The sequence below is a fragment of the Balaenoptera musculus genome, chromosome 4 (assembly GCF_009873245.2).
Source record: "Balaenoptera musculus isolate JJ_BM4_2016_0621 chromosome 4, mBalMus1.pri.v3, whole genome shotgun sequence".
Lineage (NCBI taxonomy): Eukaryota > Metazoa > Chordata > Mammalia > Artiodactyla > Balaenopteridae > Balaenoptera > Balaenoptera musculus.
In genome coordinates, this window is record NC_045788.1 from 3,465,455 (window position 1) to 3,490,972 (window position 25,518).

At 39.7% G+C, this 25,518-nt stretch overlaps 1 protein-coding gene across 2 annotated transcripts in view; it reads right to left on the reverse strand.

Annotated features, from left to right (window-relative positions):
* Positions 1 to 25,518, reverse strand: part of LOC118894388 (ubiquitin-conjugating enzyme E2 E2) — a 363,674-nt gene that overhangs the window by 50,143 nt on the left and 288,013 nt on the right. For both annotated transcript variants that reach the window (XM_036850619.1, XM_036850618.1), the window contains exon 5: positions 760 to 907. In XM_036850619.1, the coding sequence (XP_036706514.1) occupies positions 760 to 907 (148 nt within the window). The remainder of the gene's footprint in view (positions 1 to 759; positions 908 to 25,518) is intronic.

A 25,518-nucleotide genomic window follows, 5' to 3' on the forward strand; every position in this document is an offset into this window, starting at 1 on the left:
AATGAAGATTTTCTCATTGAGAACATCAGTGAAAACCCCAATGAAAAACCTTTGGATTTTTGTATTTTCCAAAATACACCCAAATATGTAAAAAAATTGGCAGTTGGTTAGTCTTTTAGTTAAAAGAAGCTAGTCAAAGACACGTAATCGCGCATCTAGGAAGACAGGAAGTAAGAATTTTCAGCGTGAAGCATACCAGAAAGCCTCAAGGGCTTGGCCACAGGCTCTTTTCAGGTTTCCTGGGAAGCTGTACCTCCTCGTTGACTTTTTGGGTATTTCCTAGTTCAGGAGTTTTTTGGCCCTAATAGCTTGTAAGGATGCATGATTATTGAGATGCGAAAATGGTGACGTCTGTGTGGTGCTGCTTGGTGGCTGTCGGATTTTAATAGCCCACGTTTCCCAAATGAACATCTTCTGGTAGGCACCTAATTAAACATCTAGCTATTCAATTTCAATTTCTATTATTATTTGGAAGCAGAATGTAACGCATTCCTTAAATGCACTTCCCCATCGAAAATGACTTTTCATTCATGCTTATCACACTATGCTTTTTCCTTCTTGGCAAATAATAAGTTCTCGAAAGACCGATGACCAGACTGAATTGAAAAAGAAAGCAGTTACAAACTATGAAAATTTAAGATCAATAAGAATAAAAATAATAGTGCTAGTGGTAGTATTGGCGGTGGCAAACAATTTACTAAGGTCTGACGTTCAAGCCTTGCGTAGCTCCAGTTCTACACTGGATCACAAGTCTCTTACCGGGATTGCAGTCTGTAAGAAGAGAGCAGATGGACAGGAGAACTTTAGAAATGGTGAGGGCCGGGCTCCAGTTGTCTTTCAGGATGTCCAGACAGATCACGCCTTGGCTGTTAATATTACAGTGATAAATTCTGGTTCGGAAGGTAACCTAGAAGAAAATGCAAAGTTGATATAAATAGACACGCTCTTTATTTATTTATTCATAAAATTTTATTATAGTTGATTTACAGTGTTGTGTTAGTTTCAGGCGTACAGCTAAGTGATTCAGTTATACATAAACATATATTCATTCTTTTTCAGAGTCTTTACCCATATAGGTTATCACAGAATATTGAGTAGAGCTCCCTGTGCTATACAGCAGAGGTCCTTGTTGGTTATCTATTTTAAATAGAGTAGCGTGTGTATGTAAATCCCAAGCTTCTGATTTATCCCTCCCTGCCCACGTTTCCCCTTTGGTAACCATAGGTTTGTTTCTGAAATCTGTGAGTCTGTTTCTGTGCTGTAAATAAGTTCATTTGTATCAATTTTTAAAATTAGATTCCACATATGAGTGATATCATATGATACTTGTCTTTCTCTGTCTGACTTACTTCACTTAGTATGATAATCTCTAGGTCCATCCATGTGCCTGCAAATGGCATTATTTCATTCTTTTTTGTGGCTGAGTAATATTCCATTGTATATATGTACCACATCTTCTTTATCCATTCCTCTGTCGATGGACATTTAGATTGCTCCCATGTCCTGGCTATTGTATACAGTGCTGCAATGAACACTGGGGTGCATGTATCTTTTCAAATTATGGTTTTCTCCGGATATATGCCCAGGAATGGGATTGCTGGACCATATGGTAGCTCTATTTTTAATTTTTTAAGGAACCTCCACACTGTTCTCCATAGTGGCTAAACCAATTTACACTCTCACCAACAGTGTAGGAGGGTTCCCTTTTCTCCACACCCTCGCCAGCATTTATTGTTTGTAGACTTTTTGGTGATGGCCATTCTGACTGGTAGACATACCTTTTATTAGACAAAATAATCCAAGGGTCACTGGCTGACCCTATACTTAATTGTTCCTTCGGCACACGAGAAGAATCAATAAACAAAATCATTATTTTAGAACTTCTCATTCTGGGCACAGAGGACTAAACTCCAGCGGCAAAATCATGACATTCTGTTTTTGATGAAGAGTCTAATCACTTAACGAACGTTCTGGGGACTGAATTTGCTCTTGGTGAAACTGCAGGAATGCTCGTAGGGGAAAACTAACTCAAGGCTCGAAAAAAAGTTCAAAGAAAGACTTTCAAAAATAAAAATCGCAAAGGAAACTTTTCTTAGATTCCAGTTATTTGAAGGATTTTGCACATTATTAAATTCAAAAAAAACACATGGCAATACTACAAAAAGGAAATAAATATTCTATGTTACAGTTTAAAAACGTGAACTAGGGCATGTATGTAAATAATACACTTAGTTCATGGAAAAACTGTATTAGTTATAATTTACAAACCGTTTCCTCCTTAAATTCTGTATTTTGAATGTAATATTAGTGCAGCCTACCTATAATAGCTAGATCGCCACTGTACTTTGCTTAGGCATAATTCTGAAACATGCTTATAAAAATTTTTCAAGAACTTTGATTGAAAAAGTTAAGTCCACATCAGTTTTGTAACTCTGATAAAATTCTGTTTTATCAATACAAAAGTCTTATGTAAGCAACAAGATTTTAATGCTATTTACTAATATCATGTTTATAAATGTTCTCAAATTTATAAGCCGGAATATTCAAAAAATCTTGGTGTTCTCAAGACCAGTCCTTCTGGTACTCTAAGTTCAAAATGACTCTGAACCAAGAAACACACACATGGCAGATCTTTGTAGGTGCTGCCACCCTACCAGAGCATCCAGTATCCACTCAAACGTCAGATTTGCTGAACTTGTATGATGTCAAGGTCAGAAAGGGCAGATCCAGCCTTCTATCAATACAACTGTTCAACAACATGGTACCACTCTCAGGCTAGATGACCACTCGCCCTGTTAGCAATATGCCAGACCAGGTAACCTCGAGATCTCCCCGCCAACCCCACACAACCCAAACACCCAGGAACGTTGAAGAAAATATAACTAACAGTCTTTAAAATGCATAGCTGAGTGGGCAAGGGGCATCCCCAGAGGCCGGAACTGAAAACCAAAAATCACAGCAAGCACATGAGCTGACAGTGTAGCTGCCAGGGGTGGGGCTTGGGTTTTGATGCTCTCATGGAGAAAGAAGATGAAACCTTAGGTCTGTAGGTGGCGAGGGTTTGGAATTGAGAGCCTTACATAAATTAGGCAACCCGAGCAGCTAGTCTTTCAGTACATGACTGAACCTGAAAAGATAATGCCTCATGGGAGAGAGAGTTAAGACACTAACCAGAGAGAACTTGGGCACTGGAATTGGGAGAAAAGTGTTTCCCCTGAGAATTCTGAATCCTGGGCACACAGACTATGCAAACACTAACTAAAAAAGAGCTTAAATGACTATATTACTATCAGATCAAATACATGCTCAAGGCAAAACATATAAATATATTTAAGGCAAAAATGAATAAAGAGAATAACTGCATTATGATGAGATTAATAATTCACAAGGAAAACATAACAATTCTGAATGTGTTAAACCTAACAACGTAGCCAAAAATATAAAAAGCAAAAGTTGGAGGAATTATAAGGAGAAGATGACACATCTACAGTCAAAGAGGGACACTGTCACTGCGGTAGATTTGGTCAACCAGACCAAAACATAGCGAGGACACTGAAAATATGAAAAGCCAAATTAACAAAATCAAAGTACTGAATGAAGATGAAATTCCATGCTCAACAACTAAAGGATACTTATTCTTTTCCAAGCACATAAGAAACATTTATAAAAACTGATCACATGTTAAGCCACAAAGAAAGCTTAACATATTTCCAAAAATTATTAAGTCTATTAAGGTCCCCCTTCATATGTTTGCAAACTGAAAAAGACATTTTCAAATAATTCTTGGATCAAAGAAAAAAAATCAGCTATGTTTATAACTGAGTGACAATGAAAATGTTGGGTTGCCAATACCAAAATCTGTGATTTGCCTAAAATGGTTAATGAAAGAGAAATCTACAGTTTTAAATGCATATATTAAAAAGGAAGACATTTCCTGAGTTGTGTCCAAAGGAAGAAAAAAGAATAGAGTAAATCCCATGAAAGTAGAGAGGAATGAGCAGAAGTTAATAAAATAGAGAATACCTGTGATATTAAAATTCTGCAGAGAAGTTAAGTGTACCTAGCTGTTTAAGTGCTAGATGAAAAGACAAAACACTTTTATGATCCAGCGTACGTGATAAGTGGCTTTTGTCCATAATACCATATTTTAAAAACCTATCTGAGTAGTCTCCTGTGCTATACAGTAGATCCTTGCTGGTTACCTATTTTATATATAGTAATGTGTATATGTTAATCTCAAACTCCTACTGTATAGCACAGGGAACTCTACTCAATACTCTGTAATAACCTATATGGGAAAAGAATCTGAAAAAGAATGGATATACGTATATATATGTCTAACTGAATCACTTTGCTGTACACCTGAAATTAACACAACATTGTAAATCAACTATACTCCAATAAAATGTAAATAAAAGAGAAAAACCTAGCTCAGACTACTCTGAGCCAGTTAATCATCAAAATGACTAAAGGAGGGAAGTATTATTATTGTACTCACTTTAAAAAGAAGCTGTAAGTATGTGAGGTTGGTAGATGCTAACTAAACTTACTGTGGTACTTATTTCAAAATATATACATATATCAAATGAGTGTGTTGTACACTTAAAATTAATACAATGTTATATGTCAATTATATCTCAATAAAACAAAAAATAATTTTTTTAAATAAAGAAACTGAGGACTCTCCATGCTGTTTTCCATTGTTGCTGCACCAATTTATATTCCTATGATATGATCCAGCAATTCCACTCCTGGGCATTTATCCAGAGAAGACGAAAACACTGATCTGAAAAGATATATGCACTCCTATGCTCATGGCAGTATTATTTACAATAGAAGATATGGAAGCAACATAAGTGTTCATCGATAAATGAATGAATAAAGATGTAGTGTGTACACACACACACACACACACACACACTGGAATATTACTCAGCCATAAAAAAGAATGAAATCTTGCCATTTGCAACAATATGGATGGACCTAGAGGGTATAATGCTAAGTGAAATAAGTCAGGCAGAGAAAGATAAATACTGTATGATTTCACTTATAGGTGGAATCTAAAAAACAAAACAAATGAACAAACTTAACTAAGCAGAAGCAGTCACAGATACAGAGAAGAAACAGGTGGTTGCCAGAAGGGAGGTTGGTGGGGAGAGGAGAGAAATTGGTGAAGGAGATTAAATGTACACGATAAACTTGCAATTACAAGATAAATGAGTCACAGGTATGAAATGTAGAGTGTGGGGAATATAGTCAATAATAATGTAATATCCTTTGTATGGTGACATATTGTAACTAGACTGATTGTGGTAATCATTTTGAAATGTATAGAAATACTGAATCACTATATTGTGTATTAGGAACTAAGACAGTGTTGTAGGTCAACTATACTTCAAAAACAAACTCACAGAAAAAGGATCAGATTTGTGGGCAGAGGGGGAACTGGATGAAGGCAGTCAAAAGATACACACTTCCAGGGACTTTCCTGGTGGTGCAGTGGTTAAGAATCCGCCTGCCAATGCAGGGGACACGGGTTCGAGCCCTAGTCCGGGAAGATCCCACATGCCACAGAGCAACTAAGCCCGTGTGCCACAACTACTGAGCCTGTGCTCTAGAGCCCGCGAGCCACAACTACTGAGCCCACGTGCCACAACTACTGAAGCCCGCACACCTAGAGCCCGTGCTCTGCAACAAGAGAAGCCACCGCAATTAGAAGCCTGCACACCCCAACGAAGAGTAGCCCCCGCTCGCCACAACTAGAGAAAGCCCACGCACAGCAACGAAGACCCAAGGCAGCCAAAAAAAATTAAAAAAAAAAAAAAAAGACACACATTCCCAGTAAGATACATAAGCACTAGGGACATAATGTACAACATGGTAAATATAATTAACACTGCTGTTCGTTATGTATGAAAGTGGTTCAGAGGGCAAACCCTAAGGGTTTATGAAAATAAAAATACAATTTTTTAATAAAATTTTTTTTCCCTATTTCTTTAATTTTGGGTTTATATGAGATGATGAATGTTCACTAAACTTACTGTGGTAAAAAAAAATGAAGAAACTGAGGCACAGAGAGGTTAAGAACTGGCTCATGGTCCCACAGCTGGTTAAGTGGTGGAGCCGGAATTTGAACACAACCTTGTTGATCCAGAAGTCCATGCTCTCCCGTTCAGCCTCAACGCCTGTTCTTTTATTTTTTTTTAAACTTTTAATTCTGAGCTAAGTACAGATTCACATGCGGTTGTAGGAAAGAATACAGACAGATCACCTACATCCTTCCCCCACTTTCCCCCAATATCACAGGAGAGTGATATCGACACAGTCCGCCGACCTTCCCATACCTCACCAGTTTTACACGCACTGATGGATACATGAGTTCCTATGCAAGTGTATCACGGGTAGATTTGTGTGCCCACCACCGCTGTCAAGACACAGAACAGTCCATCACAAACGTCCTTTGTGAGACCCTTCACTAGCCACAGTCCTCCCCCCACTTCTGAATTCCCAACAACCACAATTCTATTCCTCTCTCTATGATTCTGTCATTTCAAGAATGCTAAATAAATGAAATCATACAGGATGTAACTTCTTGAAATTGGATGCTTTTCACTCTGCATAATACTCTCGTGATCCACCTAAGTTGTTGCATGTATCAAGACTTGGTTGTTTTACTGTTGAGTAGTAATCCACGATATGGATGTACCAGTTTGTTTAACCATTTACCCACTGAAGGAAAATGGATGGTTTCCCATTTTTAGTTATTACAGATAAAGCTGGTATGAACATTTCTCTGTGTTTGTGTGAACATAAGTTTTTATTTCTCTGGGACAAATGTCCAAGAGTGAAATTGTTGGGATGTATGGTCAGCTCATATTTAGCTTTATAAGAAACGGCCAGACTTCTTTCCAGAGCAGATGTACCATTTTACATGCACGCCAGCAGAGTGATCCGGTTTCTCCGCATCCTTGCTGGCGTCTAGTGCTATCAACATGCTTTATTTCAGCCATTCCGATAGGGTTTAGTGATACCTCACTGAGGCTTTAATTTGCATTTCCTTAGCTGCTAATGATGTTGAACCCTTTTTCATGTGATTATTTGTTATCTGGATACTTTCTTCCATGAGAGAGGATGTGTATATGTTTTTGCCCATTTCTAGTTACAGTAAGTCCCTTACATACAAACGGAACGCGTTGGGAGATCCAATAAAGTTAGCTTAGGTACCCAACTAACACAATTGGCTATATACTACTGTACTGTAATAGGCTGTAATACTTTTCAAATAAATAATACATAAAACACAAACACAAAAAATAAAGAAAACATTTTTAATCTTACAGTGCAGTACCTTGAAAAGAACAGTAGCGCAGTACAGCAGCTGGCATCCAGGGGCTGGTATCGAGGGAACAGGCAAGAAGAGTTACTGACTGGAGGAGGGAGAGGAGGTGGGAGATGGTAGAGCTGAAGGATCGTCAGCAATAGGAGACGGAGGGCAAGCTGCAATGTCACTCACGCCTGACGCTGATGGCACAGGCCCTGGGTCCTTGCTGGATTCAATTCTATCCACCCTCTTGAAAAAATGATCCAGTGACGTCTGGGTAGTAGCTCTTTTCTTCTCATCATAGATGACATGGTAGCACTGGGTTGCATTCTGAGCAGCTGCTGCAACCTTCGTGGACCGTTCTACGTTCGCATCCTGTGCCTCAAAAACTAACAGTGCCTCCTCAAATAAAGAAAATCCCCTGTCATTTCCTGCGTTGTGAATCCCTTTGGTTCTTCAGTTACTTCTTCTTCCTCTTGTCTCTCTTCATCCTTTCTCTGGGCCTCCAATTCCATCAGGTCTTCATTAGTAAGCTCCTTGTGTTGCACAGCAAGGAGTTCAATGAAGTCGTCCTCTTGCAGATCTAGCTCCGGCTTCTCACTGAGGGTCACTACGTTGCTGACGACCTCTTTGGACTCCTCATCCACCTTCTCAAATCCACGAAAATCGTGAACAAACTGCAGGCAAAGGTTCTTCCAAACCCCATTCATGGTGACAGCCGTAACCTCACGCCAAGCAAAGTCAATGTTCTTTATGGCCTTGTAGATCCTTCCAACATTATCACAGGGTTGTTCCTGCCCTTGCATTTACCACTGTATTTGAAGCTCAGCTCAATACTGATGTTTTACAATGGTAGCCCTCAATTCCTCAAGGAGAGGGAAAATTATACTGAGGATCCCGTTTTCAAAGACAGGAAGACAGCACATTTCAGACATTTTCCATATACTAAGAAAGTTTTAAAACATGATTTGCACATAGTGATACAGAAAACTAATTTATCCAGAACGGCTAATTCCCAGGTAATTCTGGATGAGAGGGGTCTTAATTTATGTGTGATACATAAATACCCACACAGGCATATGTGTGTGTGCATGCGTGTATGTGTGTGTATGTGTGTGTGTGTTGGACAGAATAAAGCCCTATCCCCCCAAAGATGTCCCTGTACTAACCCCTGGAACCTGTGAATATGCTACTTAAAAGGGACTTTGCAGGTGTGATTAAGTTACAGACCTTGAGAAGGGGGGATTATCCTGGATTGTGTGGTGGGCTTGATACAATCAAAACAGCTTTATAGGAGGGAGGCAGGAGGATCAGTAGGGGATGTGATGACAGAGGGAGGGCGTCGGACTGATGTGAGGGAAGAGGCCTAAGGGATGAGCTAAGGGATGCTGTTGGTCTCTAGGAGCTGGAAAATGCAAGGAAACAGATTCCCCCTGAAACCTCCAGAGGGAATGCAGCCCTGCTGACACCCTAATTTTAGGTTTCTGACTTCCAGAACTGTAAGAAAGAAACTGCAATTGTTTTAAGCCACAAAGTGTGAGTTAATTTGGTACAGCAGCTACAGGAAACAAATACATGTTTGTATATGTAGTTTCCAGTTGCCTCCTCCCTTTATCTAAAAAAGGTACCTTAAAAGCTCTGTTACTTCCATCCTTCACAGAATCACCTCTATAGAGAACAAACTAGTGGTTACCAGTGGGGAGAGGCAACTTAGGGCAGGGGAGTGGGAGCTACAAACTATTTTGGGTATAAGATAGGCTACAAGGATGTACTGTACAACACGGGGAACATAGCCAACATATGTAATAACTGTAAATGGAGTGTAACCTTTAAAAACTGTATATTAAAAAAAATAGGATCTGAAGTCAAACAAAAAAATAAAGATGAGGAGACTGGGGCTTATTAAAAACATAATTTTAGAAAGAGTTAATAAGATTCTTTGTGTTGACTACAGCACAAAAGAATGCTACTAAGTGGTGAATGATCTCGGGTAAGTTGCTTGCTACTCTGAGCCTCTATTTCCTGACAAAGTGAGAGACTTAAACTAGATGATGTCTAAGGTCCATTCTAGTACCAAGATCCAGGAGCTGCACTGTAAAAAGAATATATGGTTTTGGGAGTAGCTGGACTTGTGCTGGAATCCTGACTTTGGGCAGATCAACGTAGCATCTCTGGGATTCAGGTTCCTCATGTGCAAAAATGGGGAAGCAACAGCTATCCCCATAGAGGTTGTGATGACTGTAGTACCAGGTAACTCCTAACACCAGGCCTGGGCCCCAGCAGGAGCTGGAGCAGTGTGAATCCCCTCTCCCTCCGTCACCTCTCCTAGTTCTACAAGATCATTGCAGGATGCACGCGTTCATGCAATAATTCCCCGTCACCTGAACTTTAAACATGCTTTCTTTCTCCCATGCCCCTGCTTTAGAGCAGAGATAACATGCCATCCACCGAGAGAAAGCTGTTCTCAACGGGGAGAGAGATCATGTAGGGTACGAATAGAGATAGAGAAGAAAATATTTTAAGAAAGTATTTCTGTCCAACGGAGTCTACACTTAATTTAGAAAAATGTTGTAAAGCAAATAAACACCTCAGAGCCGGAAAGCTGATAACGACAGTAAAAATAATCAATTCAAATAAGATTTCAGTAATAACCTCTATTTTTAACATAGCTTCCATTTTTCAAAAAAATGTTTTGATCAGGAGATAAATGGCACCGTGATTTTACTGAGGAAGTATGAGATCAGTGAGAAATACATTCCTCTTAAAAAGACTTTTCCATGGAGACCCCGAGAGGAAATATTTGGAGCCCCTGTGCCATAAATCAGTGACCCATGTAACAAAGGTCCCAAAATAGCAGGATTACCATCATTCAAGTGGATCTTGGCCACAGACTCACTATGAAACTCTTTATCTGAACAGTTTTTAGTGCACATTTAAAAATGTTAGTCCTACCACCCTCCTAGAGATCTCAAGTGCTCTTTTCTTAAAGCCGACTCAAGAGCACTGTCCCAACAATGAACACATCCTAAGATTATTTTAAAGTATTAGCGGCAAAATAAAAGCCGGAAAAATCCATTCTAAGGGAGGGGAATCACAAATCGTAAAGACACACTAAGAAATACACAGCAGCAAAACAAAACAAAAACCCTCCCCGAACTAAAAAAAAAAAAAAAAATGGAAGTAGATTTCACCTTGAATAACTGGCAGTAAAGGGAATGAAAATGAAACATCACCTAGAAACCACGATGCGTGAACATGACCCCCGCCCTGCTGTGACTGAGACCTCAGAGCAGCTCCATCTGGCTGTGGGCCACAGCTACGTTGCAAAAGCTTCAAGCGCAATTTAAATGATTAAAAATAAAAACACTTTATACCACAGACATTGAAGTTTAAAAAGGTCTTTCTCAGTTCCTTGGAAGTATAGACGTAGAAAAAGGTGCAACTAGAAACTTTCCCCCATCCTGAGCAGCAAATCTCTTGGGAGTTGGGACACCGTATTCAATTCCCAATTCAATTTCTAACCACACAGCAATGGATTACTCCTACCTCCTGCAAGGCACGATGCTTGCAATGACTTGATTAGGGACCAATCATTAGACTCCTTCTTATAAAAATTCAATTTGTGTAGAATGTTTCAGGAACACACCTACAGTGAGTAAGGCGCAATTTGGTTTTTCACATTTGTGTGTTCTTTTTTATCAGTGACTTGTTCTTTCACTGTGCTTTCTTTTCCATCTTGTACTCCTTAAACAATTATCTTGTCTCTTTTGACTCGTTCCACTGTCTCACGTTTCAGTAATGGTCTCCAGCAGATTCTCCTTTATGGCAGGATTGTATCAGAGTGTGGCTTGTAACTGTTGAGTGTGAGGTCATCCTCCGTGTACATTATTTATTTTTCTGTAGAAATCCCACGTGCCTTGGATGGTGGAGTGTTTTGCATTTGCTTCTTCATGGGTTTCAAGGACAACACTAGTTTGAGTGCAGATTGTATTATACATGCCAAAATGTAAAGCAATAAAGTCACCGCTTAGGAAGAGTTGACTTACAGTCAAACCTTTATTTAATGGGGATGGAGTTTCGGTTTAGGAAGGTGAAAGATTCGGGAGATGGATGATGGTGAGAGTTGCACAACAATGTGAATGTACTTAGTGCCACTGAACTGGACAGTTAAATATGGTTAAAACAGTATGTTTTATATTATGTGACTTTTACTACTATAAAAAACTTTTTTTAAAAAGACTAAAGGAAAAATCTCTTATATTTAGTGCCTCAATTATTTTATTTTGAACAGGATACTATCTGCTAAAGACACAGTAGCCTGAAATCAGCTCAGTCAATTCTTGTTTGGCATGCATACAGAAGTGGCATGCATATAGAAGTTTCCTCCCTCAAATCAGTTAAAAAAAAAGGAAAATACAGAAATTTAACAATGCTCTAGGACTAGGACATTCCTAGGAATACAACTTTACCATTTGAAGACTGGGATTTTAACAGCCTTTTAAAGGTCACTGAAAAGAGAAATACAGTACTTTCAAACAATTAAGAAATTTCTTAAAAATCTGGCTGTTTGAGTTTTCTACAAATGGGTTTTCATGGCTTGGACAAATTTTCCAGTCATATAGTCCTATATGGATTCCAAAACTGCTGAATCCCAAACAGTTGAGGGAAAATGAAGATGATCTGGTATCTAAACAGAAACGTATGCCCAGAGTATCACTTAAACATTCCCACTGTTTTCATTCACTGAGCACATACACACAGTAGATACTCAACCAATGCCTGAGGGTCCATCAAAAGCAGACCCCAAAGCTCCCTGAGTTGAATACTCCCTTAAGACGCATCACCTCCCACCTTTTTTTTTCTTGATGTGCTACCGTATGCTTTTTAATGTCAATTAAACCATGTGTTGCTGTCCACTGGTAGACCCCAACTCTTTGAGGGAGGAGAACGTGACCAAGCCTAAGGAGATCCTCTTCGGGGAAAAACTGTGTCCTGTTGGGGCGCTGAGTGTGCCAGGCACCATGCTGAGGGCTGTGCCGGTGTCTTCTCAAAGACAGTCCCGGTGGGCTTTCCAGCAGTCTGCTGATGGGAAGTCCTCCTGCTGTCTAGCCTAAATCCCACAGGTTGCTGTTCCTGGGGACACTGAACTTCAAACCATTATGTGGGGCGATGTTGACCCGAACCTACACTTGGAAGACAACATGATTCATTTCTGCTTTAAAACTGCAAAAGTGTCTACATAACGACAGTTCATTACGAAGCATAACAGCTGAGATACTTAACGGGGTCCATGTAAAGTGTATAACAGATGACTAACCATATGACAGTTGCTGTTAAAGACAGTGACATGGACATAAACATGAGAAGAATGCCCTCTTTTGTATTTTGTTTACACTTTTTACAGGTCTCACATTACCCGAGGCAATTCTATGAGATGTAGCCTATTTACAGATTTGCTAAGGGTAAAATGGAAGTAATATACAGACTTCCTTTATCCTCTGGAAAAGAAGTAATAAATTTCATGTTTGTAGACATATGAAGTGGCAGTTATTTATTTTAAGAGATTAATAATTCAACATACATACAACACAATACAAAGGATTCATCATCGCTAGCTGGAAGCGGCAATTTGTTTTTTCATATAACCCACAACAGTCTAGAAGTAAACTATATTTTAACAGTCTAAAATGAAACAATGACTAATTCTGTTAATGATACAGTAAATTAACAGCAATTATAGAGTTGGCTGAATGCCCACAATCTCAGTGAGTGCTACATGACACACACGAGACGTCCTTTGTAAGTGGCAGAGTGTTCATAAATGCCACAGAAGTTTCCGAACTTTGCGTGTGTACTGGGGGGGTAACTGGTTCCCTATGTTTGTACCATGAAATTAAAAAGTATGCCACGTATATCCTACAAAATGATAACTACAACTCCTAAGAATAATAAATGAGAAACAGCTAAAAATGTGCCAGGTACCGTTCTGATGTGTGTTGATTACATAATCAACCTGTGAGGTAGGTATTACTATTATTCTCATTTTACAGATAAAGAAACTGAGTCACAGCTTCGGAGGAATTCAAATGCTCCTAGTTGAGGCAATTCCAAGAGAAAGTAAAGAAGTTACAAGGAGGAAGGAAATAGGAAACAGACGAAAACAAACCAAAACAACCACACACAAGAAAACAACCCACACCCCAAAGAGCTTTTTGAAAATAACAGAAGAAAACAGGAAGAGGATAAAGAAATTTACATGAATTCTAGATCTCAACAGTCTGACTTTAGACGGGAAAAGCTAATGATACACGGTTTCAATAGCTTTTTCGGATCAAGTTCTGGTAAAATGAGAATTCATGTAAAGTGCTTTTAGCAAACAGAAGAAAAGTGATATTCACTATTATCGCGACGGCTCTTATTCTGCAAACTGACCTGTCATCTCTGTGAGATTACTGAAGGCAAGAAAAACCAAGACAGTCAACAAAAGATAAACAAAAAATGTTTTAATATGACTTGAAAATTGTCACTTAGATTTATCTAATTTTTGAATAATTTAAATCTCACCATTTAGAATATCCTAGTGAGTATTCTTCAAACATCTGTGGGGAACAGATGCAACGCAGGGGCCTGATGCTTGTGATACTGTACCAGGTAACTTACCTGAAAAGTAAAATATGACTGAGGTCTGTTTGGAAGGACGGGGGGGCTGGGTGTTCAGAGATAAAATAAGGAGCTGGTCTCTTCTGTAGTTTTGATCAGAGGAGCGCCATGATGACAGGGGATTGGAGAATTTGTAATAGGGTTGTTACAACAGCATTTCCTCTTAAACTAGCCCCGTGTGGAAAGAATCCTTTACAGTTGATGACACTGACTTATTCCTAAGTTCATAAAATGGCTTTTCTATGATCAACAGTGTGGAAGCTGTTTTTGGTATACTGTCTGAACAGCTGACCAAATCAAGAGAGAAATAGATATAGGTGACAGAAAAGAAGAGGGGGGAAGGGAGGAAAGGTGGGCAGCTTAGGCCACAATCTGAAGCAGGTCCTTAGGAAAGGAGGGACCAGGCACTGCAGGTAAAGAACCACCAGAAATGGCTGAAAAACCATTTCTTTTCTTTTTTTTTTTTTTAAAATGATGTTATTTTGTTCTTTTTTTTTTTAAATTAATTAATTTATTTTTGGCTGTGTTGGGTCTTCGTTTCTGTGCGAGGGCTTTCTCTAGTTGTGGCAAGCGGGGGCCACTCCTCATCGCGGTGCGCGGGCCCCTCACTATCGCGGCCTCTCTTGTTGCGGAGCACAGGCTTGAGATGCGCAGGCTCAGTAGTTGTGGCTCACGGGCCCAGTTGCTCCGCGGCATGTGGGATCCTCTCAGACCAGGGCTCGAACCCGTGTCCCCTGCATTGGCAGGCAGACTCTCAACCACCGCACCACCAGGGAAGCCCTGAAAAACCATTTCTGATCATGGCCTTCATCACCCCCTGGAGGCCTCCTGCTGAGACAGAGCCAGGAAAAGAAAGATGGTACATACCTCATAGCTCAAGGTTAACCATTCTTTTTTTTTAATTTTTAAATTTTTTAAAATTGAACTACACTTGATTCACAATGTTGTGTTAATTTCTGTTGTGCAGCGAAGTGATTCAGTTATACATACACATACATTCTTTCTTTATATTCTTTTCCATGATGGTTTATCACAGGATACTGAATACAGTTCCCTGTGCTACACGGTAGGACTTGTTGTTTATCCGTTCTATATATAATAGTCTGCACCTGCTAACCCCAACTTCCTGCGCCAACAGTTCTTACTCTGAGTGACCCCTGGGTTGAGGCATCCTCAGAAGGATGGACATTTGTTTCCCTCCTCACCCCCTCCCCCCTAAAAAAAAAAAAAAAGAATGTCAAGAACTGCAGGGCTACCAGCAACATAGCTCTTCTGGCCTTCCTGACAAGCATTCCAGAACTCCTTGTAAGTTTTACTGAAGGAATATTTTGTATTATGAGGGATTCCTCACGTTTTATTTTTATCTAATGAAAACTACACGGGTTTGTTTCCTTTTAAAGCTTTCATGCCTGTTTTTCTTTGATGCAAGCAACCTCTCCCCTTCTCCTCTGTCCCGCTCCTGTTCTTCCCCGTCTACAGTCTAGTCTTTGCTACGATCTGTGATGCCTGACACTGTTCCCTTCACTCTCTAGTTCTACCTCCTGGGTTATCTTCTAGCTTCACACCTCAGGGCTTCTGAAGCCTGTTGCTCTGGGTTTGTCTTTTGCCCTCTGGTATTCTCTGTAAGATGACTTCCCTAAAAAAGCCAACACGTTTCATAGATAGGTTCATCTGTGTCACATTTTAGATTCCACATGTAAGCGATATCATATGGTATTTGACTTTCTCTGATTTATTTCATTCAGCATGATCATCTCTAGGTCCATCCATGTTGCCGCAAATGGCATTATTTCATTCTTTTTTTTTTATAGCTGAGTAATATTCCATTGTATATATGTACCACATCTTCTTTATCCATTCATCTGTTGATGGACATTTAGGTTGTTTCCATGTTTTGGTTACTGTGAACAGTGCTGCTATGAACATTGGGGTGCATGTATCTTTTTGAATTAGAGTTTTGTCTGGATATATGCCCAGGAGTGGGATTGCTGGATCATATGGTAATTCTATTTTTAGTTTTCACAGACATAGAGAACAGACTGGTGGTTGCCAAGGGGGAGGGAATTGGGGGATGGGTGAAGTGGGAGTTTGGGATTAGCAGATGCAAACTATTATATATAGAATGGATAAACAACAAGCTCCTACTGTATAGCACAGGGAACTATATTCAAAATCCTATGATAAACCATAATGGAAAAGAAGACAAAAAAAGAATATATATATATATGTATAACTGAATCACTTTGCTGCACAGCAGTAATTAACACAACATTGTAAATCAACTATACTTCAATAAAAAAATAAATTGTATCTTAATCTAAAAACACCCAACAGGTTAATTTTCCCTAAGGCCGTGTGGAAATCTATCTGCTAGAAGAGATAACAGCAACAAAAAGGAAGTCAAATAGCAATGATTCAGAATTGTGTGGGAAAAACAACCTCCCATTTTCTAATGTTCTATTCCAGCTGCCTGAATCTCCTATCCTTGGAAAAAATTCTGAAGTAGTATCTTAAATAAAAACTCGAGGGACTTCCCTGGTGGTCCAGCGGTTAAGACTTCGCGCTCCCAATGCAGGGGGTCAGGGTTCGATCCCTGGTCGGGAAACTAGATCCCGCATGCATGCCGCAACTGAGAAGTCTGCATGGTGCAACTAAGACCCGGCGCAGCCAAATAAATATTTAAATAAATAAATATTTTAAAACCCCCAAAACCCCTCGAGGCCCTTTCCCTATAATTTGCAACATTCAACTCTGTACTGTAGAAAATTGGCTTCTGTGACATAACAAATATTACCTTTTAAAAGCAAACAACGGCACCGCATATACGTGGCTTTCTTATAAACAGTGCCAACTTCATTTAACAAAACTGATAGCTGTACGCATAGTTAAATAAAGCTTTTAGAAATGAATTTTGGTAGACAGGCTGACAACGAATGTTTATCTACAAAGGGAACAAATTTATATAAGGTCCTTAAGGACAAGGATTTTATCTGATACCGATTTTTATCCTATATAGGGGCGTGTAGGATGTCAACATGTATTTATTCAGTAAGCAAATGAACTGAAAATATAGAATATTTACATTTGAAAAGGCCATACATACCATAATTAAAAATGACAACTGAGTGAGAACTTCTGATATGCCAACAGTTAGGTTTACAGAGCCTTGTATTAGGGGCGGGTATCACCTGACAGACGTGTAAAGTTGATAAAGGGAAATGTGTTGTTATTCTAATTTTGATTTAGGGCACATTTCAAAGTCTTGTGATTAATATTTTCATCAGTAGAGACTGTAACAGTCTAAATATTAATTGTAGAGTTAGGATTCAGAATAAATCCTTCAAATTAGAAAACAGAACTGAAAGACAGTCCAGATGTCTGACACATATTATTACATTGTGTCTACTTCAAATAAACAGTACGAAGAATTAAAAAATAGGAGATGTCTAGGTAAAAATGACTAACAAACTGCCTTTTTTTCCCCTTCATAACAAGATTCATATATTTTTGTCCTGACAATATTAGAATTTACTTTTCTTTAAAAGCCTATTTGAGTCAGGTTTTCATTATTTTTCTCCCTTTTTTAGTGATGTGTAGGTTAAAAGGCCAAAGCAACCGGCCTCCTGTTAGTAGTAAGCGCCAACATCTCATCACAGTAAGGTGGTTACATCGGCCTCGCTGACAAATTCTGAGGTTTCCAAAGACACATGCCATCAGAGGTCCCATGACTCCAACTGATGGATGGATTTACCTTCTAAGATGTGGTAAAACATTAAATTAAGACAATTTATTTCTCAGATAGGTACTTAAAATCTGTATTATACTTTATAGCCACATGGTGGGATATTTTTGGCCTGGTTAGGAGTAATTCTATTCCTCACTGAACATAAGAATCAATTCATGAAAGAGGTTAAAAAGAGAGGATACAAGAATACATTTAACATTTTATCCAAATTTCTAATTATTATCACATTTTCACTATCAAAATTTTTAAGTGAACTCTTCAGTCTTTGCTATAATGCAGGAGGAGTATTTTCTCAAGCACTGTTGACTGTTACAATACACATTTACTTATTTTATACCTAGCTTAGTGGAGGAACAAGATATTTTTGGTTAGAGATACTACGGTGTAAGATTCTACTGCTATAGTTATTTAGCTTTTCTTCCTCTAGAAACTGAGGAAGGTAAAAACGTATCTCCCCTTCAACAATTTGTCTTACAGATTTGGTCCATAGTGATAATGCAATTTCACGGAAGTAATCTCACAAACTGAAGTTTTATGTACTGCTTTAAGAAGATGCTTTCGAACATTTTTGTGAGCAAACTTAATGCAATTGCCCTGATTTTTATACAGGTACACCTCGGAAATACTGTGTGTTCAGTTCCAGACACCATAATAAAGCAAACATCACAATAGAGTGAGTCACATGAATTTTTTGGTTTCCCAGTGCACATAAAAGTTATGTTTACACTATACTGTAGTCTATTCAGTGTGCAATAGCATTATGTCTACAAAAACAAGGAACATACCTTAATTATAAATAATTTATTGCTAAAAAATGCTACCTATCATCTGAACTCCCAAAAGCATAGGTTCCTATAAGGTTTTTTTTTTTTTTTTTTTTTTTTAAGGTTTCTTTTTAATAAGAAAAAGGCCAACCTTCAGGCACACGGAAAGGTATTATTCTTATTCATAATAAGAGCAATGCAATTATAATTAAACATTCTTCCTTATCTATCAGATTGGTCAAGGTCAAATATTTGGTGGTGCCACATTGCCTGGGTAAGGATGTAGGGAAAAGGCAGATGCACCTAAGTTGGGAGTAGAACCTTGGTACAACTTCTTTGGAGAGCAAGCTGGATAATATCTATTACAATTGAACATGCACACATCCTTTGTTCTAGCAATCTAGAAATTCTAGAAATTTGTCCTACAGCTATATTTACACAAGAAAGACAGCAAGTACAAAGATAGTCCGTGAAGCATTATTTGTGATGGCAAAATAGTGGAAATAACCTGTATGTCCATTGTAGGGAAGCTGTTATGTAGACTATGAACATGCCTTCAATGAAATAACGTATCATTATAATGGAGCTGATCTACATACATGAATAGGGGAGAATCTTGAAGATGATAAATGAAAAAAAGCAAATGCAGAAAAAAATGATGTCTGTGGGAGGGGAATGAATGCCAGGCAATGGGGAGGAAGACAGTTTTACTGCACACTTTTTGTGCTGTTTGAATTTTTTACGGTGTATGTGCATATCACCTATTTAACACTGTTTTTAAAAAATGAAATAGTCTGGTTAAAGACAAACCACTAAAGAAGAGGTGATGTTTTAAATTGAGAAAGAAGGAAGATAAGAAAAAGTGTGGAAATGAAGAAAATAACTGGAAATAATCCGAAATAAACACATTTCTTTATGTATTATTACCTTGTTGTAGAAACTATTGTTTTATATAATCTATAGGGACAGAGTTTAAAATAAGTTGGTAGCCAAGTAGACAGGAAACATAAATATACAGTACGTATACAGGTTTATAACTTGGCAAATGCCAAAACAAAACCCCATATTTAACCTAATTCTCCACAGAAAGAAAGGCAAAAAGGATGTTCTCCATTAACTACATAAAAGAATGCAATGGGGTGATGGAAAGTATGGCTGTTGTCAATAAACTGAATTACTGTGTGTTTAGCAAGATCACAGCTCAGCACAGCTCAGCTACTTTAGGTGTGAAAAGTGTAGGACTGGAAATCAGGAAGCCAGGAGTTTGAATCCCAGCCCTGGCACTTATTAGCTATGTGATCCTAATCACATTATTTAATCTAAATTTTAGCTTCCTGTGATAATGAAACCTGCGTCTCAAAGTGAGAGGACCAAGTGGGATAATGAATGCAAAAGTACAGTATAACATTAGTATAAAATACAGTATGATGTCTAGTACCCCATGCTCCACGACCATCATAATGTCAACAGAATTGGAAACAAAGCCCCTAACTGTTCTCCTTCCTTGTCTCCATGCTTCCTGGGGTGCCTCTTACTCATGTCTATATATGGAGGGCCTGGAAAGTAGTAAGGGCTCAATGAATCTCTGCTTTATAAATTAGGCTTAAAGTAGACGTTTTAAAAGCAACCAACTTCTAAGAAGTTTTGGCAAGTTTCTCCTGATATACTGATACCATCAGAAGAATGTATCTGATTGCTTAGAATAGCTACACCCGTCTGAATAAATCAGTGTCACTGTCTGATTCTCCATCTATTTCACTCACAAGCTTCAACTTCTGACTTTGTTTCTTCTTATGCTCTGCAGGGTGAGACCTGCATAACACCTCCAAGGGCCAGCTGACCATAGCTTTCCCCTAACTCAGTGACAAGTCATAATTACATACTGACTTTTTGATCTTGACCAACTGGGAACTGAGAACATTCTTTTCTCCCTAATTTTCCTTGGACCTGCTTGAGCAAATCTCTGAGTGGCTGCCATCTCATCAAGAGATCTGGTTTCAACTCTAAGGAAAAAAAAAAAAAATCAAGGAAACGTGATCATTTGCTATAATGGGGTGATATCTGGCTGGAAGTCCTAAAGATTAACTCAGACCTCCCCACTCTACCCAAACTTGAACAAAATAACATTATCTATAGCGATCCAAACAAAAGTAACACGTTTACATAAAGTAGAGAATATTACAGTTTTTTTCTTACACGTAGAATACCATTTCCCCATCCCATTTCTCAAGTGGATGTGATTTGTTTAAAAATTGACAGACATTTAATCAACCCAGGGTATCTGTTCCACGTCTTGATCTGGTCCCATCAGGGGCTCTTTCCTACAAGGTTGGAAAAATGTCAGATTCGAAGTTGCTTCTGGTGCAGAACGCAGAAGGCATCCCTCTTCACCACACCATTCCTGCAACATCATCCTTCTGTCCTTGAACTTTCCATGGGCCATGGTGTTTCAGAGTTCCCAGTGCTGTTTTCTGGGACTACTGGGTCGCTATCTTTTGATGTTTGGGATCCTGAAAACTTCACCTTGAAGCGGCTCCCCCCTTTCCTTTTCAGAAAACCCATGAGGAGAGGGTGTCACTTGTCTAGATCTGTGAGTTTTTCTTTGGAAAAATCTCTCCGATAAACGAGTTGCCATCTTTCCCTGGCCGTGACGGCAAGAGAACTCCTTGTTTTCCAAACATCCGAATGTCTCACTCCAGTTTCCTTTGTTCATTTAACCTCCCGGTAGAAGAACCACCTATGTGAAGAGATGTAGACCTGCCCACTTCTCCCAGATATGCTGACAGTAATATCCACAAACACCGACTCCCAGCTGGAAGGAGGGCACACTCCACAGAGAAGGAATTCCAGAGCGTGCAGGGACATAGTAAAACTCTTGTTCGAAGCCCCCATATCTACGGCCAGGCTCTGATGGGGGAGGATGGTAGATATCAGAGGGGCGGGTCACACACCAGCTCCATCAGAGCTGGGCAAAGGTGTCGGTGGTTTAGTTGATCCAATGTGAAGAGATTACGTTGGCTTGGGCAATAAACATTTCAGAGGAGACAGTGGAAAGCCAAAAGTCTTTCTCCAAAGTTTGTAACTGCATCAGATTCTGGAAAGCTAGGGAGAAAGGAATCCACTCAAAATGTGACTAAACTGAACTTCCTGTCAGCCTAATGGCTGATTTACTATTAGCTTATGGGCATATTTGGTTTAGAACAAATAAATTTGGTATTCCTTGCCCTCAAAACAAACAAAATCCAATCCTACTTTCAGTAACTCTTATATTGGTGGTAGCTGGGGCAGTTGCTGGGCACACAGATGGATACAATGTACCTTGTTTTAAAAGCAGGAAGACAATGACCACTGTTTTGCTCTATTTTTATTCACCACATTGATTCTGAAACTTCTCACAACATTAAAGTATAGCATAGCATTTTTAAAAGGTTTATGAAAAAGGAGAACGAACTAAAAAGACAAATTACTGACTCATGAAATGTAAGCAATATCCCAGTCATGATACTGAGGATATAAGGCTGTTTCGGCACTAAGTATGAAATTGAACTGTGAAATGCGAAATGATTTCTTTTACTTTTTTAATTCAAAGACTATTCTAATATGTCAATTATCCCCCGATTAATTAATAGATTCAACAAAATCCCATCAGGATTTTTTGTGGCAATTGAGAAGTTTATTCCAAAATTTCTAGGCAAATGCAAAAGACTTGGGTAGCTAAAATAATCCTGAAAAATAAAAACAAAGTTAAGAGGACATATACTACCTGATTTGAAGACTTAGTGCAAAGCGACAGTCATCAGGACAGTGGGTGTTGGTTTAAGAATAGACTAGAGATCAGCCAACTTGCTTTATAAAGGGCTAGATAATATTTTAGTCTTTGAGGCCATATAGTCTCGTTCACAACTCCTCAACCCTGGTGCTGGAGCATGAAAGCAGCCCCAGACAACATGTAAACGAACAGGCATGGCTATGTTCCAGTGAAGCTTTATTTACAAAAGCAGGCAGTGAGCTGGCTTTGGCCCATAGGCTATAGTTTGCTGACTCCTGGAATAGACTAAGACAACAGATCAGAACATCCAGAAACAGTCCCATACTTATAAGGCTAGTTTTTGACAGAGGGGCTAAATAATTCAATGGGGGTGATGGGGGTAAAGAATGTCTTTTCAACAAGCAGTGCTGGAACAACTAGATAACTGTATGGGACAAAAGGAAACCTTGACCCCCTACCTCAAATTTTGCACACAAATTTATTTGAAATGGCTCATACATTTAAATGTAAAAGTAAAAATTATGATACTGTAAAAATAATTGGAAAATAAACAGATGAGTGGGAGGGCGATCTACTATCTACAATGTACAAGGACCATAATTTCATGAAAGAAAGGACATTTTAACAATAAAATGGCAAAAAGCTGTAATGTCAGAATAAAAGGCAGGCCTTTAAATTGAAAAAAAAAAAGAAAAAATATTGGAGAATACCTTTGCTTCCTTGGAAGTAGTCAAAGGTTTCTCAGAATGCATAAAGCACTAACCATAAAATAAAAAATTTGATCGAGTACATAAAAAGCAAAAACCTCTGCCCACCAAAAGATACTTCAAAAATGAAGAGGCAAGTCCCAGACTGGGAAAAAATATTTGTACTACATAAATCTGACCAAGAATTTTCATTTAAAATATATAAAGAGTGCCAACAAATCAATGTAAAGAGACAAACAACAATAAAAATGGATAGCGAGCTTGAACAGACATTTCAAATAAGATATATAAATGGTGTATAGCACATGAAAAGATGTATCCTCTTTTAGGAAAAAGAACGCTATGTTTCAGGTGTACGCGGTGTAGGTGTCAGGGTTAGGGAGAAGCTTGACTTTGCTTTATTATCTTGTTTGGACTTAAGTGGGGTTTAATGAGGTGTTTACGGGTGCCGAGTTGACAATGGTAAGCGGTGATGGGTCTGAAAAGTGCCAACCTGGTTAGGCTGAACTGCGTTGCGCAGAATTCCCTTCCACACATGTGTCTGGTTAGGTGGGCGCCAAGAGGCACTGGGCGCAAGAGTTGGTGGTTGGAAAGAAGGGAGCAGAGAGATGGTTTCCATGTGTGGAAGGCTGGTGCCAGGGCATCAGGGTGCCCATAGGTGTTGCTGCTTCTCTGTAGGCTCATGTCACTGGCGCAGGGCTCCACCCTCCCCGGGATACTGCTTCAGCTCCTCTGACTCCTGGCCTGGCGGCGTGTTTATTTACCTCGATGGCGCCGGGAGCCACCTTCTTCTGCAGAACTCCTGTATCATCACAACCGCAGGCGATGAGAGACTGACATGAGTTCCCGACAGCTCTCGTGGGTTTTAGCTCATGTTCCCGGGTTCTAGCTTGCCCTGCAGACTTCAAGCTCTAGCATCAGACAACAGCCTCCCAGAGGCAATTTAACCAGAACCTACCGTTGTGTGGGGTCCTACAGCTACATATATATCTCCTTACACAATTGCATGTAGACTCTCCTATGAGTACAGTCTTCCCTCGGTAGCCACAGGGCATGGGTTCCAGTAACTCCCGGAGGACATGGCAATCCGAGGATGTTCAAGCCCCTCCTAGTTGGCCCTCCCTATCCCTGGGTTCTGCATCTGTGGATTCAACTGACTGCAGATCCTGGAGTATTTCCGTGGATGTGGAGGACCAGCTGTACCACTGCTCTGACTGAACCCTGCTTGATACAGAATCACTGCACGAACCTGCTTCCTGAAATCGCCACGGTTTCCTGAGGAAGGCTTCCTCCACTGTTCCTCACCCCACTTATGTCCTCCAAAGTCCCCTGGAGAACCAACCCGAGAGTCTCTGATGCCTCGGGTGCCTAAAGGAGCCAAAGAAAAAGTCAACGATGGGCTTGGTGCTGCTGTAAGAGACAGGATCATCTGGTCTTCTGAGATAATATAAGAGCAGATTGGAATCATTCGGAATCCAGCACAGCCAAAGGGCAGGCCGAAAAGAAGAAAGATCAGCCTTGTGAGTGGAATGACCACGTGGCGCCCGGTCACCACATCTGCTGGGGGCTACAGAGGACCCCGACCAGCAGGGCCAGGCTGGACCTGGAGAGAACCACCAGTACAACCATCAGCCACGTAGCAGTGACGAAATCAAACACCGGACACCAAACCTGGTCAGAACCCTGAAACAGGAAGCCCCAGCAGTCCCCCCAGAACACTCAGCAGGGACGGGGTCCAGAGCAGGGCGCACACGACAGCTGGCACATGTCTCGGGCAGTGGCAGTGGTACCAGACGGGCCACGAGACCGACAGGCAGTGCTCAGCGCTAATGGTCCTGAGGATGCTCAGGCCCGTGGCGACACCGTGGTGAAAAGGCTGAGGACAGAGATGAGGGAGAAGGAAAGGAGTAAAGGAGTCCCTCCAGGGAACGGACAATTTGGCAGCAGAGGAAGAGGAAGTTGGTCCCTGGCAGGTTGAGGATGGAGATGGAGGAGTTCCAGAGCCAGAGCAGAGCCCAGCTTCCTGCCAGCTCAACTGGGCAATGCTGAAGACCAGGCAGACCAGGGTCAGGGTCTCCACGTAGAAAAGTAGTTAGTCAGTTCATCCATCTATCTATCCATCCATCTATCCATCCATCATCTATCTATCTATGCATCTATCTATCCATACATCCATCCATTTATGTATGTATCTATCCATCTATCCATCTCTCTCTCTCTCTCTCTCTCTAGATCTCCCTACCTATTTGAATAAATTTGACACACAACGTTGTATAAGTTTAAGGTGTAAAATGTGTTACTTTGATAAATTTGTATACTGTAACATGATTGCCAATGTAGCAATATTTATCAATTGTATAATTATAATACAATATTTGGTCTATATTCATTATACTGTGCATCTCTATGGCTTATTTACTACTCGTTACAAGTTTGTACCTTTAAACCCCATTACTCTTACCCTGCCGCCCAGCCCCATCCTCTCTGGTAACCACCGTTTTACTGTTTTTTACACGTTTAATTTTTTTATTTATTTTATTTTATTTTATTTT